General features: G+C 34.5%; 1 protein-coding gene across 1 annotated transcript in view; it reads left to right on the forward strand.

Annotated features, from left to right (window-relative positions):
• The first annotated feature begins 5,472 nt into the window (after positions 1 to 5,472).
• The window catches only part of LOC113279175 (B3 domain-containing transcription factor VRN1-like), a 55,537-nt gene continuing 47,462 nt past the window's right edge, over positions 5,473 to 13,547 (forward strand). The window contains exon 1 of the mRNA XM_026527879.1: positions 5,473 to 5,619. Coding sequence (XP_026383664.1) covers positions 5,473 to 5,619 — 147 coding nt within the window. The remainder of the gene's footprint in view (positions 5,620 to 13,547) is intronic.

Consider the following 13,547-nt stretch of genomic DNA (forward strand, 5'->3'; position numbering starts at 1 on the left):
GGGGGGGGAGATAAGGGCGGCACCCTCCATTGGGGAGCTGATAAGTGTCTTAAGACGCAAATGTCATGAGGCTTTTTATTCGCAAAGGTATTAAGGCTTGTCATATTTGTGCAACAATCCTGAAGAGGCAATAATACAAAAGAAAAAGATAAGACGAGATCAATGGGTTTTCGCATGAAAGTGCGAAGACGTCCTGCGATTTCGTCGCAAGACGGCAATGTCATGGGGATTTATTTTCGCAAGAATATTTAGGCTTGTCATATTGTCGCAACATTCCTGAAGAGGCCATAATACAAAAGAAAAAGTTAAGGAAAGATCAATGGGTTTTTGCATGAAAGTGCAAGGACGTCCTGCGATTTTGTCGCAATGAAAAGAGGTGGCATAATAAGACCTTTAATTAGGAAGGCAAAATAAGACCACATGATAAAACAAAATATTTATAAGTATTCGTAACAGATTATTTTTTGCAAGAAAGATAATGGGAGGCAAGTATGGGAATCAATAAACAAGAAGCATTATCTTTCTCATCAGCAAAATACTAAAAGGAAAAATTGATTCCAAAGTTGGTTAAAGAATATTATTCGCAAAAGTGATAAAAGTAAGACAATTCAAGAAGATAAAACTAGATAAGAAGCTCAAGCTTCAGTATTAATTCCACTAGCAGGAGATAACAGGCGTTCTTCGCCAATGTTCTCATTATTGCAAGCCTCTCCTTCATTTCGGTTCTGATCTTCGCCTTGACTAGCACCTTGATTATCGCCAGCAATACTTCTTCAGGAGAGATTTCTTTCTCATTTTGATTAACACCAGCAGATGCTTCCTTAGAAGGAATTTCTTCTTCACCTTCCAAGAAATCATCCTATGCACCACTTTCATAATCATAATCACTATCAGCAGGACGAGGAACTTCATCATCATCTACTTCCAAAGGTTCAATTGACGTAGGAGGAAGAGATTTGGACAATAAAATATCATTTACAAGGACTTCAGCCCGGAGATGAACTTGACGAAGAAGTGCTCTCTGATGATTCCTATCTTGAATATCCTTAAAATAAGCAAGATAATCAAGTCTTCTTTCTGGTCGGTCGCGAGAACCAGTAAGGGCGGAGACGAGCAATGCATTTTCTTTGCGAATTTTGGCATATTTAGCCTCCAAAACAGAAATGGAGGAATGAAGATTCTTCTCAGACTCTGCGAAAGGTAGAATACAAAATTTCAATAAGATGAAGAACTCAGAAAAATATGACAAAGAAAAGATAGTTAAGGCAGTCAAACTATTATGGCTACCTTCCTTTTGCGAAATAAGGTATTGAATCAAGGACAGACAACTATTCTCCCAACGGTCCATTGCGTCATCAAATTTATCTCCAACTAAACCTTTAAGTCGAGACTGAAGATTTTTCTCTTTAGAAATAAGAAAGGCATTTTTCTTCGCAAGAGAAGAATAAGATTCTTCTAATTTGGAATATTGTTCTTTAAGTTGATTCTCCTTTACACTTAAAGCTATTCTACCTCGAATGAGTGTATTTCTTTCAGCGATAAATGACTCTGTTACTTTTTTAAGTTCATTTCTCAAAGAGCGAAGAGATTGCTCTTGGTCATCACATACTTTCTTAAGAATGCTAAGTTGTTGCGAAGATATCGCCATCTTGTTTAAACAAGTTTGCTTCTCTTGAGATAAGGTTTTATTCTCATCTAATAAAGTTTTCATCCCTAAATTAGCTTTAGTTAAAGAATAAGAAAGGCGAGATACTTCATTACTTAATAAATCTTGTCTCTGAACTAATTGGGTATTTTCATTAGTAAGATTATTTATATGATCAAGAGAATATGAATAGAGGTTATCTAATTGGTTATATTTATCCATCAAAATTTCTTTATCAACACGGGCTTCTTCAACAGCAGATTCAAATTGATATCTCTCCATTATTCGTTTCTGGTTTAAGGTTTAACATGCGAAAGAGGGATTTCAAGGATAATTAAATATGGGAAGGATAAAGCCATTAAAATGGCAAATTGAAGACACAGATAAGAAAATCATACCTCTCAATTCATCATTATTCTTGCGAAGATTGTCACGATCCAACAAAACATTCTGAAGCTTTTGATTTTCGAGACGAAGAGCATTACACTCTTTTTCCAAAGCTGTCTGCGAAGCAGCTCTGTCAGAACCTAAATGCTTGCTCAGAATTCTGCAAACATTAGACTTGACAGGATAAATGGAGGACTTATTGCCATCATCCAGGACTTCAGACAAAACTCTGAAAGCAATATCTATTCCTTCCACGGTTTCTTTCGAAAGGGGAAGAGACTCAGGTAGAGAACTGGCAATGATAGAAGGTTGAAAAACATTCTCAATAGGAAGAGAAGAAGTTTCATTCACAGAAGGATCAACAAAGGGGGTTTCAATCATTGAAAGATCAGTTGAAGAAATGAAGTTTGAGGAAGCTTTTTCGCGAATTGGAGATAAGGGTTTATCTTGCGAAGATGTCGCAGGAGATTTAGAACAGATAAGTAAGTGGAATTGAACAGAAGTTTGAACTGTTTTAAGGTGGAGAGGTTTATTGACATCCTTATCACCCTGCGAATTACAATCCAGATAAGAAACAGAGGCAACAATATTGTTATTAGAAAAGGATAATGTTTCTTACTACCTTCTCATTCGCAGACTTTCTTTTATGCGCAACAACTTTATGCTGCGGTTTGGGAATGTTAGGGTTCTGAACCGTAAACTTAGTGTTGGAGGCGCTTTTGCTGAAATAACAACAGTATGGGAATCACATAAACAACATCAAATAAGGCAGTAAACAAGATCAATTTCAGCAAAACCCATAAAGAAGAAAAAATAAAATTAACCTTGATGAATCCATGGAAAACACTAGAAGGGAGATTATTTCGAAGAAAATTACGAATGATGAAGATCTGCAGAACAAATAGTATGAAGATGAAGAAGAACTTAAAAAGATTGAAGAAGAAAGAAGAAAAGTTGCAATAACGGAATTATCAGAAGAACGATGAAGTTGCAGAGAAAATAAAAAGAAAGAAAAAGAGAGTGAGAAAGAATATATATAGAGGGAATTTTTCCTCGAGAAGATAAACACGATTAATACGGGAAGATATAAGCGGTTAAAAAGCAGCGGTTACAAAATACGTGTCAAGAAACGGATGGAAGAAAGAATACGTGTGATAAATGCATAATATGAAGAGAGGAACAGCTGCGGTGTTTCTCACATCATTCTCTACTTCGCAGAAAAGATATGAGAAGAGGCAAGATGTAGGATCAGAATCTCGCAACAATAATATCTTAGCGAAATCATCAACAATACAACACAACAGCGTCGCAGAACAATTTCAGAAATGATATAATAAACGACGTCAGCTAAAATCATGAGAAAGATGTGATGGTCCTGCGAAAATTAGAGAGTTTGCGAGATTAAGATTTGTAAGGTTGCGAGAATGTCGCAAGTCATATTCGAAAATAAAGGACAGATTAGCTGTCATCCACTATGTATTTCCCTATAAATAGTCGTTCAGTTGTAAAGGAAGGGCAGAGATCTTTTTTGAGTAAGAAACAAGTAAATAGGAGAGAGAAAGTCTAGAGTAGAGGTCATTCTTGATTCCTTTATCTTTTCTTGTAAGAATATTCAAAGATTGATCAATAAAATTAAGAGTGTAAATCTAAAAATGAGTTGAGTAATAATGAAATCATATGAGGGGTGTAGTGTAGGATTTCCTGCAACTACAGCCACAATGCGAAAATGAGTATTAGAAGTAGAGGAATCACCACGATGAGCCAGCACATCATAGTAAAACGAATCCTTTCACTTATACAAAGGAAGCATCAGACCCGCTTCGAGTGCGTGAACAGTAGTCAAGAGGTGCTGGGAATCATACTTATAGTTCTTTATCATTTCATAAGTAATGTCATCCCCTTGTTCATAAAAACGAACTTCGAAATGTTCAAGACCATGCTTCACTTTAAATTCCTCAAGATCAATGTTTTGAAAGGAAACAAGAACCCGTTTTTTCTTCTGAGGAGCTGAAGTAGTTTGCACTGAAGGGGAAACACTCGAAGACGCTGCTTTACCCGAAGATATCTTCGGCGGAGGATTAGAAGGAGCTTGATCCATATTCGAAGATTTTTTCTTCACCGACGGATTCCTTGACGAAAGAGGAGGAGCTTGATCCGGAGAAGAGTCCTTCAAACGAAGATTTAGAGCTAGGTGAAACCGAGAGGATTGACGGTGCAATGACCCGAAGAGGATGAGCTACCAACGGTTCAGAACGTTGCGAAGATGATCTGGATGTGGGACGATCAACTGCGTACCGAGAAACTTAAATAACGCCCCCTTCTGAATAGAAACTTTTGGGTCAGACGACGAAGAAGGCCCTTGAGGACCAAGTTCTGACTGAGAAGAAGCAGGAACACCCCGCTGGGAAGATATTTGCAGTGGAATCTTCAAAGTAGAAACATCATGACCTCTATGTGGTGGAGATCTATAAGGACTTTGTTGTGGAGATCTATAAGGACTAGATCTTCGTTCATCGCCTGCCATAATAACCTAAGGACATTGAAGGAAAATGAAAATCAAAACTACATCTGTAAAATTGCACCAGCATGCATCAAGAGCATCACAAGAATACCAGAAACCCAAAGCTATTCGGAAAAATATCTCAAAACCCCAGATTTCGTGATAAAGAACAGGGGCAAGTATATATACTTTTGTACATAATGGTCTTCATCACGAAACCATGGGAAACAGTAACAGAAACGAATAGAGAAAATGAAAAATGCAATGAACGAAAACAGCTTCAACGTACCTGTAATAATGGCAGAATCTAGAGACTGATGACGATGAACAAACAACCAGCAGTTCAATTGATCCAGGTATGAGAGTATTAAAAGTCGAGACAACAACAGTCCAAACACCAAAAACAGAAAAAATGAAGAACTAAGAAACAAAAAGAAAAAGAAGAAGTTAATATTTCTCTGAGAAGGGGAAAAACTGATAAAAGAATGAGAATGAGAATGAAAATAAGAATAAAAGTCATTATGCCTAGACCCTCTCTCATATTTATAACCGCAATAGATGGAGAAGAAAACCGCCGCGAAAATCGAGGGGAATTTATTGCAAGGAGTGGGAAACGTGTAGAAAGAGAAGATTTTTCTTCAAACTTTGACCCTCATCAAACTTGGAAGAAAAGGGGAAAATTGTATACACTTAATTCAAGATTGGCCATGTGGCAGTAATAATGCACGTGTACATCATGACATAAAGGAGCATCAGAATATGATACCACGATTCAACATCCCGATCCACAAACCATCATCTGCCACATATCTATCAAGAAGCAAATCCAACGGCCAAGGAGTTAAGGAATACCCGATGAGAAGACTATCGCGGAGCACGATATGAAATCAAATAAGTTACTTTACCCCATCCCAAGACGAATTCAAAATGGACGAAGGAGATGAAGTCTACTGACATTGAAGTGACAGTTGCTGCAACAACTGTCTCGAGCGTGGGAATTACCCCAACCACCAACATTAAATGCTACAAACATGGGATACTTGTCACAGTTCGGATGGCTCAAGCAGAGGCATATCTTCGGTGCAAGGTATTACCGTGGGAACATCGTCGGGAAAAAACGCTTATCATCTTCGGGTTTGGCACATAAATCTAGGAAATGGATAACAATTGTATTAAGAGGAAGGGGCCCACATAAAGAGTCTATAAATACCCCATTCCACCAAGGAAGAGGGGTCGACCAATTGAAGAGAGAATTATTAGTAGAGAGTGAGTGTAAACATTAGGTATGAGTTGCACCCTTTTTACTTTACGTTCGTTCTTTACTCAGAGTCATTTGACTAAGCTTTGTAATTCCGGTCAATCCATAGTGAAAACCTCAATACCCCGTGGATGTAGGCCTTAGAGCTGAACCACGTAAATGGTTGTCTCATGTAAATTCTGCACTTACTATTTTACTTATCTTGTCTTGCACACTTATTTTTGATCGCTGTCATGCATTCACGCTTAGTATAAATAGAACGATGACGAGCTTTTTATGCACAGTGTTCCCCTCTTTATTTTATTATGTGTTCATTTTTATATTTCAAATATCACATTTATTGTCATTGCGAACATTGATTGTGAACACGAAGACATCATCATTACTTCTGTGTTCACAGGTACCACACTTTGTGACGTTAAGTTATTTACAAGGAGATTGCCTGAGAAGAAAAAATATTGATAAAAACAGAAAAATGAGTTCGGAATATGCCCCATTCCATCACATTTTCCATCCAACCAAGTTAAGTCACATGTGTGGGATAACACATGCGACTTAAAAGACAAGTGTAGCCTTTAAACTTTAGAGTTCAAGGTTTAATTTTCAGGGTTTAAGGTTTAGGGGTTCAGGGTTTATTATTTTTTAATTTTATTTATTTTTTTAATTTATCCTAAAATGTAGAATCACTTGTGTACAAGCAAGTGTATCAATACTCGCAAAATACCTAAGTTATAGCAAAATTCTCATTTGAGACAAGCCCAAAACCATCTTCCTTTTCATGCAACCCCGATGAGGCCCAACAACCAATCAAAACCAAATCCAAGTTGGCTTCAATATTTTGTTTATAAAATGTTCATTATGCATCAGAGCTGAGTGGTTGTAGGCTCGTTGGAATTTTATATCCTCAAGATGCAAGCCGAATCTTTACATCAACCGAGCAAATTGATTTTCTGCATTTCTCCATTTTTGTCGCATATTCATGGCCCACTTGTTCTTTAGGTTATTCCCCGCTTGTAATACTTCACTTCCTTAACACTTTCATAGTCATTTCCATTACTTTTGGACGATTCACCTAACAAACTACAAAATACATAAAACAAGAATAATACAGAGTAATTTACACAAAACCCAGCATATATGAATATGGATTACATACAAAAATAATAAATTATGCAGTTATTAGGTATCAAATCTTAATCTTAAGTGTTGGCAAATTTGGGCACCTGCATAACACCATAGAACCAAAATAGGTACCACACCATTTCCAGAATCTAACTAATATTTATCTCAGCGGAAAATGGTGTTATTGTACAAATGATCCTGGAGGCGCCATAGAATGATAAATCCATCCATTTGATGATCACATTAAAGATAATATCAACACGTCATATGATAAATAAACAAAAAATACTGCTCTGAACTAACTATGCGTGACTCTGCATGTACGAGTCAAGAGAAGCCTGCATTCATGGATGATTAGTTGTAAAGAGTGTAGGGTGTTATAACAAGATTCTGTATTTACATAATCAAATAGTACTCAAGCTTGTTATGAAACAAACTCTTATGTTCACTGGACGTGTCAAAAGATAGTTTTCAAAACGAAAAGTTACCTAATGAGTTAGAGTCTTTGAAATTGTAAAAATATGAAAAGAGATGGTAACAAAGTTGCATATTTTATAATAGAGAAAAACTAACAGATATAAAATTGAATTTGATTATCATTATAATCTTGAATTCTAAATATTGTAGAGGGACACTGAGACGTAAACTGATTTTCTCTTAGATCATTCACGATATTGCCAAAATATAGCATATATGTTATAATTTTGCTCACAATGGTTACGGCCAAAGCTGAAACATAACCTATACAAATGCCATACTAAAATGCAAAAATTTGCATTAGAAAATGGTTATTGCCATTTATAACTATGTTAGATTTACGATGAGCATGGCATGAGGCTGATTCGAAGAGTTAGTCATACCTTGCAATACTATATCTGGGTCGGGCTTGATCTTAGATATGGCCTATTAACGAGGCTTTATCTCATAACTCCCTTAACGTGAAACTCTTTCTGAAATTTGGCGGTTCTTTTTTATATATAATAAGTTGGCTTTTTGATTTATTTCTTTTTTAAGAAAAGGAGTTCCGGACAGACTTATAAACTCTCTAAAATCATATGTGTTAAAAGAATTAAATGAATATAAAATATCTAAACAGACCGAGCAAATGGATATGACCAAAACCATTTTGTTATTTTAAGGTGAAATGACGAGGGTATCTAGTATACCATAATATTCTCGATATCAACCTATTTGACACACACCTTGCATGATCTAATATAAACAAAGACTTTCAAGAAGATAACAACTACAAGGTGTACACTTGGTATATAAAATAGGTATCGATACTGAACCTAACTATAGGGAACAAACCCAAGTGTTTGTTTAATGTACAAGTGCAATTACTTTATTATAACTAAAACAATAATTATAACTAAAACAATAATTATAACGTGGAAAGTATAGTAAAAGCACACAACGGGATTTTGTTAGGAAACCGCAAATGCAGAAAAACCCCGGGACCTAATCCAGTTTTGAATACTCTCAAAATCAAGCCATTACACAAAGACTACTACCAACTACGTATAGTAGAGACCAAGTAAACTAACTCTAAATAACCTAGTTCCTTTAGTATCCCTGTGCCTACAAACCTTAAAGTGTATATGAAAACTGAAAATAAGAAACTACTATTGGGACCAGTCCTGCAAGAGATCCCCAATAAGGATCAGTCATGCTATAGATCCCCAAGGCAGCGATTGGTCCTGCTAAAGATCCTGAATAGGGATCGGTCCTGCCATAGATCCCCAATAGGAATGGGACCACTAATCCCATTGATTCCTTACAATTACGAAACAAGTTTCGCTAGTTTACTTCCTTAAACTCATGTAGTTAAACATAGTTTTCTAGGCACGGAATCAACTTAAAGTTCAATACACAATGTAGTAAAAGATTATAAAGATAATATCTATGTCGCAATTACGAAGTTCAAAAGATAGACGTTATACCTCGAAATTCAATATACCAAAGTTGTGATATAACTTGTATATTCTTCCTTGACACTTTGATCATAAAGGAATGACCAAGTCTCTAATACTAGATATTCATATATATAACTTTGCATGTTATGTTTTCAATATAAACGACTTGAAAGCAACGCAGATATAAATGGAAACAAATCAAGTCTTGTGTTACTAACCTCAAAAAGAAGGATGATGTGTTTGTTGATGTCAATACGTCTTCAGGTTCTTCGGAGTAACACGAGTTTTTCTCAACATTTCTATACTTCCTAGTCTAACCTAACGAAGTCGATTCTAGTAATCCAATCAAGCGACCTTGAGTTTTGGAACTAAAACATGACAACCAACCTTGACATACCAACGCTTGGTAGGTCAATCAAGCAACGCTCTAACAGTCTGACCCTTTGTTCATTTTAGTGACAAAACTCTATTACATATGGAAAATACAAGAATTAAAAGATACCACATTACATAACAATCTCTTAAATTCATACGCTTGATTCCAAGTTTCAACAACACAATAACCTGCAAATATTCAAAAATAAATGTCGTTGTTAAAGCATTCGAATAATAAAAAACTTTACTTCCCCTAAAAAAAAGCTAGGTATATATTCAATCTGAACATATTTGTTATTCACCTTTGTAGTATGTAATACTGCACAACATGATGATATATTTCCCCCCCTTAGTCAATGCTTTACTTTTTTCGTCAGATATATACTTTTCAGCACAAATATCCTCTATCTTTGATTATAAGACACCGTATACTCCATATATTTCTCCTCCCTTTTTGTCACAAAAATAAAACAAACGAAAAAAAATACAATAAGCACTTCGAAAGGACCTTTCACGGTCATAAGAACTGGATACAACCTATAAGAGCTAAGCCAAAAGGTTTAATATACCACTTTTGATAAGCAGTAATAAAACCGAAACTACCTAAGTAATTTGTTTTAGCCTCTTACCAAGAAATTAATTACACGAAGGAATTTTCTCTTAATTTGATAAGTCAAACTAAGATCAGAATTAACTTAGATACTTAACATGATCCAATTATACAAAAATAATTGTACCTCATTTTGATAAGTCTAAACTAGGTTAGATAATTAGCTTTCTTATCAAGAAACCAATTAGACTTGAATAATCGTACCTTGTTTTGATAAGCCTAAACTAAGATCAGATTTAAATTAGTTTTTCTTATGAGGAATCAATTGGACTAAATCAATTGAACCTTTTTTTGTTAAGAAAAAACAAAAATCACAATTGACTTATTTTTTCTTAACGGGAAACAATTGTACCTTATTTCGTTAAGCAAAAGAAAACATAGGAATTATCCCATCTTTTCTTATCAGGAAAACGATTTACCAAACAATAACCGTTACCTCACTTCGATATGAGAAACTAAGATCGAAACTGATCAACTTTTCATATAGGGAAAGGGATTATCAAAATAATTCTTCCCTCGGTTTCCTTAACCACTCACCCCACAAATATATGACATTTAAGCACTAGTTCAATATAGAAATCTCCCTCGTTGTTTTGTTATTCCCTGCAAGACAAAAGAATCATAGAAATACAAACTTTACCAGAGAAAGGTCGACAAGATCTTAGCTATTACGCGCCAAAGTAAAAAGCTAAAACCGAAACTCACATGTATAATAAATACACAACTTATGAAACATAAATCGATAATAGTAGAATCGCGACTTCACGCATGAGTTTAATCAATATCATCTGATGATTATTTGATAAAGCAACCCAAAATGTTAGATTTATAATGTGCTAAATCAAAAAGTCACAAAACCATAAGAGATAATCAATATGAGATCGAAACATTGGGGTTAATAAAAATCGAAAGTAAATCTCATAAATTTAAAGCAAAACATAAATATTTTGAATTGGAATATGCAATGCAACCGTAACTACCGAAGATGACATAAATACTTAAAAATAAAAATTATCATTCATATTTATTGATAGTTTAAACAAACATTACACAAATATTGACTTGAATAAACAAATGATTAGTTTATTTGTATAAAAGACATCAAATAAGAACCGAATCTTATCAATTTATAGATACTTAAGGTAGGGACCGATCCTGCTAAAGATCCCCAATAGGAATCGGTCCTGTGACAGATCTCCAATATGAATCGTACCACCAAACCTATTGATTCCTTTCAACTATGAAACAAGTTTTGCAAGTTTACTTCCTTAAACTCATGTATTTAAACATAGTTTGTTTATGTAATGAATCAACCTAAAGTTCAATACATAATCTAGCGACAAGTTAAAAGATAGTGTCTTTGTCGGAATTATGAAGCTCAAAAGACAGACGTTATACTTCGTAATTCAATATACCAAAGTTTTGATACAACTTGTTTATTCTTCCTTGATACTTTGATCATAATGAAATGACCAAGTCTTTAATACTAGAGATTCATATATATAACTTCGCATGATATGTTAACAATATAAACGATTTGAAAGCAAAATATATAGAAATGGAAACAAGTCAAGTTTTGTGTTACTAACTTCATTGATGTCGATACGTCTTCAGGTTCTTCACAATAACACGAGTTTGTCTCAGCATTTCTAGACTTCGTGGTCTAGCCTAACGGAGTTGACTCTAGTAATCTAGTCAAGCGACCTTGAGTTTTGAAACTAAAATATGACAATCGACCTTGACATATAAGCGCTTGACGGGTTCAACCGAACAATGATCTAATATATTTTTGTTTTTCTTTTTGGAAGCCATTTTCATGTTTTCAATAACATTCGGGCAATTTAAAATTAAAATTTTTAAAGATAAGTTTATATTACAAAAATTCTAAACCAACTATTTGAAAAACTTCTTCAAAATCACTAGGAAAAATAAAATGTTTTTGTGGTGAATCCCATGACATTCGTATGTGGTCCATTAAATCCCCAAAAAGGATATACCATTCTCATTTGTATACGGTTTTTTGTATGTACCATGGACACAATTTATCTAGAACCACTGCTTTAATTACTTCTTTAGGATTTTTCTTTTACAATAATATTTTTTTAACATTAAAGTTGTTTGTATCCTGATGCATTTCCAGTCTCCATAATTCTTCAAAGTCCCATGTTTTCAAAGTAGATTCATCACTGATTCATCATTTTAATCAGTTATAGTACCATTGTTGCAACCAATTAATCTTCTTTCTAGATTTCTCACGGTTATTTAATTGTTCAGTTGTTGTAATTGCTAGTAACTCCCCCAAGTAACTGTTTTTATCGGTTTTTATCCAAACGTTTAGGCATTTCCATTACATAACAAAATCCGTTTTCTGCAAACATGTCTTCAAACTATGATAATCCTAATTCAAAATCATATAATGATCTCCTTCAGCATTTTAAAAATTTATTATCTCAGGAAAAATCTTCATCAATCGTAAACTTTAGTACCCATTTTCTTGGTTCCAAGCTCAACTACCAGAATTGTCTAGTTATAAAAATTATCACTGCCAAGCCACCATAAATAACTATAGTGAGGTAAATTCTCTAAAAATTCTGGAAAACCAACCATGCTCTTTACATCTCTATCTTTACTGATGAATCTTTTTTGGTTAAGTTTGAATCATACTCAGATTCACAAATGATCATGGATAATATCCCTTGGATTATAAAGGATGATTTATATGACTAAAAAAAATATATTCCAGGAAATCTTCCTTGTGAATGTAAATTTTCTACTGGTGAAATCTGGATTACAACTTCATGGTCTTCCAGTAGCAAATCTCAGTGTGATGTTTGTCTTTGAATCTGTCTCTTGAATAGGCAAAACTCGTCCCAGTTTAGTGTATGAAGCAACTACTTGGGGGAAATTTGCAAGAACAAAGACTCACATAGATATCAATCATCCTATTCCACAAGCCATCTCTTTTCCTCTCTGAAACAATCCAAGATATGCAGTGACTTTGAAGTATTAATTACTTCCCAAATTCTGTTTTTTATTGTGACTTACTGGCCATTCAATGAGAGTCTGCCCCAAATTAAACAACTATAAAGAATACATATTTAGAGAATATCATGAAGATGTTCATCAATGAGCAATGGAAATGCTCAAAACAATATACATTCTATCCATTAATGCTTCAGCAAAAACTCAGATTAATGAAGTCCCAGAATTCAAGGACATTTTTGTGGTTGATGAATATCAAAATACTAATACTAAAGAGAAGACCTCTTATATATCCATGTCCCATCAAGTAGACTTAAATGTCTCTTATCAAACAATAATTCAATCAAGATCATCATCTCATGAGAAGTTTTGGTACACGTGGAAATAAACAAAACTCAAGGTTAAGACCTGAAGTTGTATTCCGGATAAATCTTTGGCCTTTATAGTTTTTTATGCTTCTTCAACTATTGAGGGATAATTATCAAACTCACTTGGTAACACTATAATAAGGAATAATAGGAATTTGAGTATCGATAGAGGAAAACCGATTCCTCAACCCAGTGAAAGGAATCCAGACAACCTTGTAAGGATAATTAACTCGAATGACATTACAATCATTGTAAGTACAGTTCGGTTAGCCACTGAAAATTCGAATGCCTCGATCTCATCATGGCTTATACTAGAATCAATGATGTAGATAGGAGAAAAAATTAGTTTCCAAACCAATTTCTGCGAGAAATATTCAAAAAAAG

Source organism: Papaver somniferum, chromosome 5 (genome assembly GCF_003573695.1).
Source record: "Papaver somniferum cultivar HN1 chromosome 5, ASM357369v1, whole genome shotgun sequence".
Taxonomy (NCBI): domain Eukaryota; kingdom Viridiplantae; phylum Streptophyta; class Magnoliopsida; order Ranunculales; family Papaveraceae; genus Papaver; species Papaver somniferum.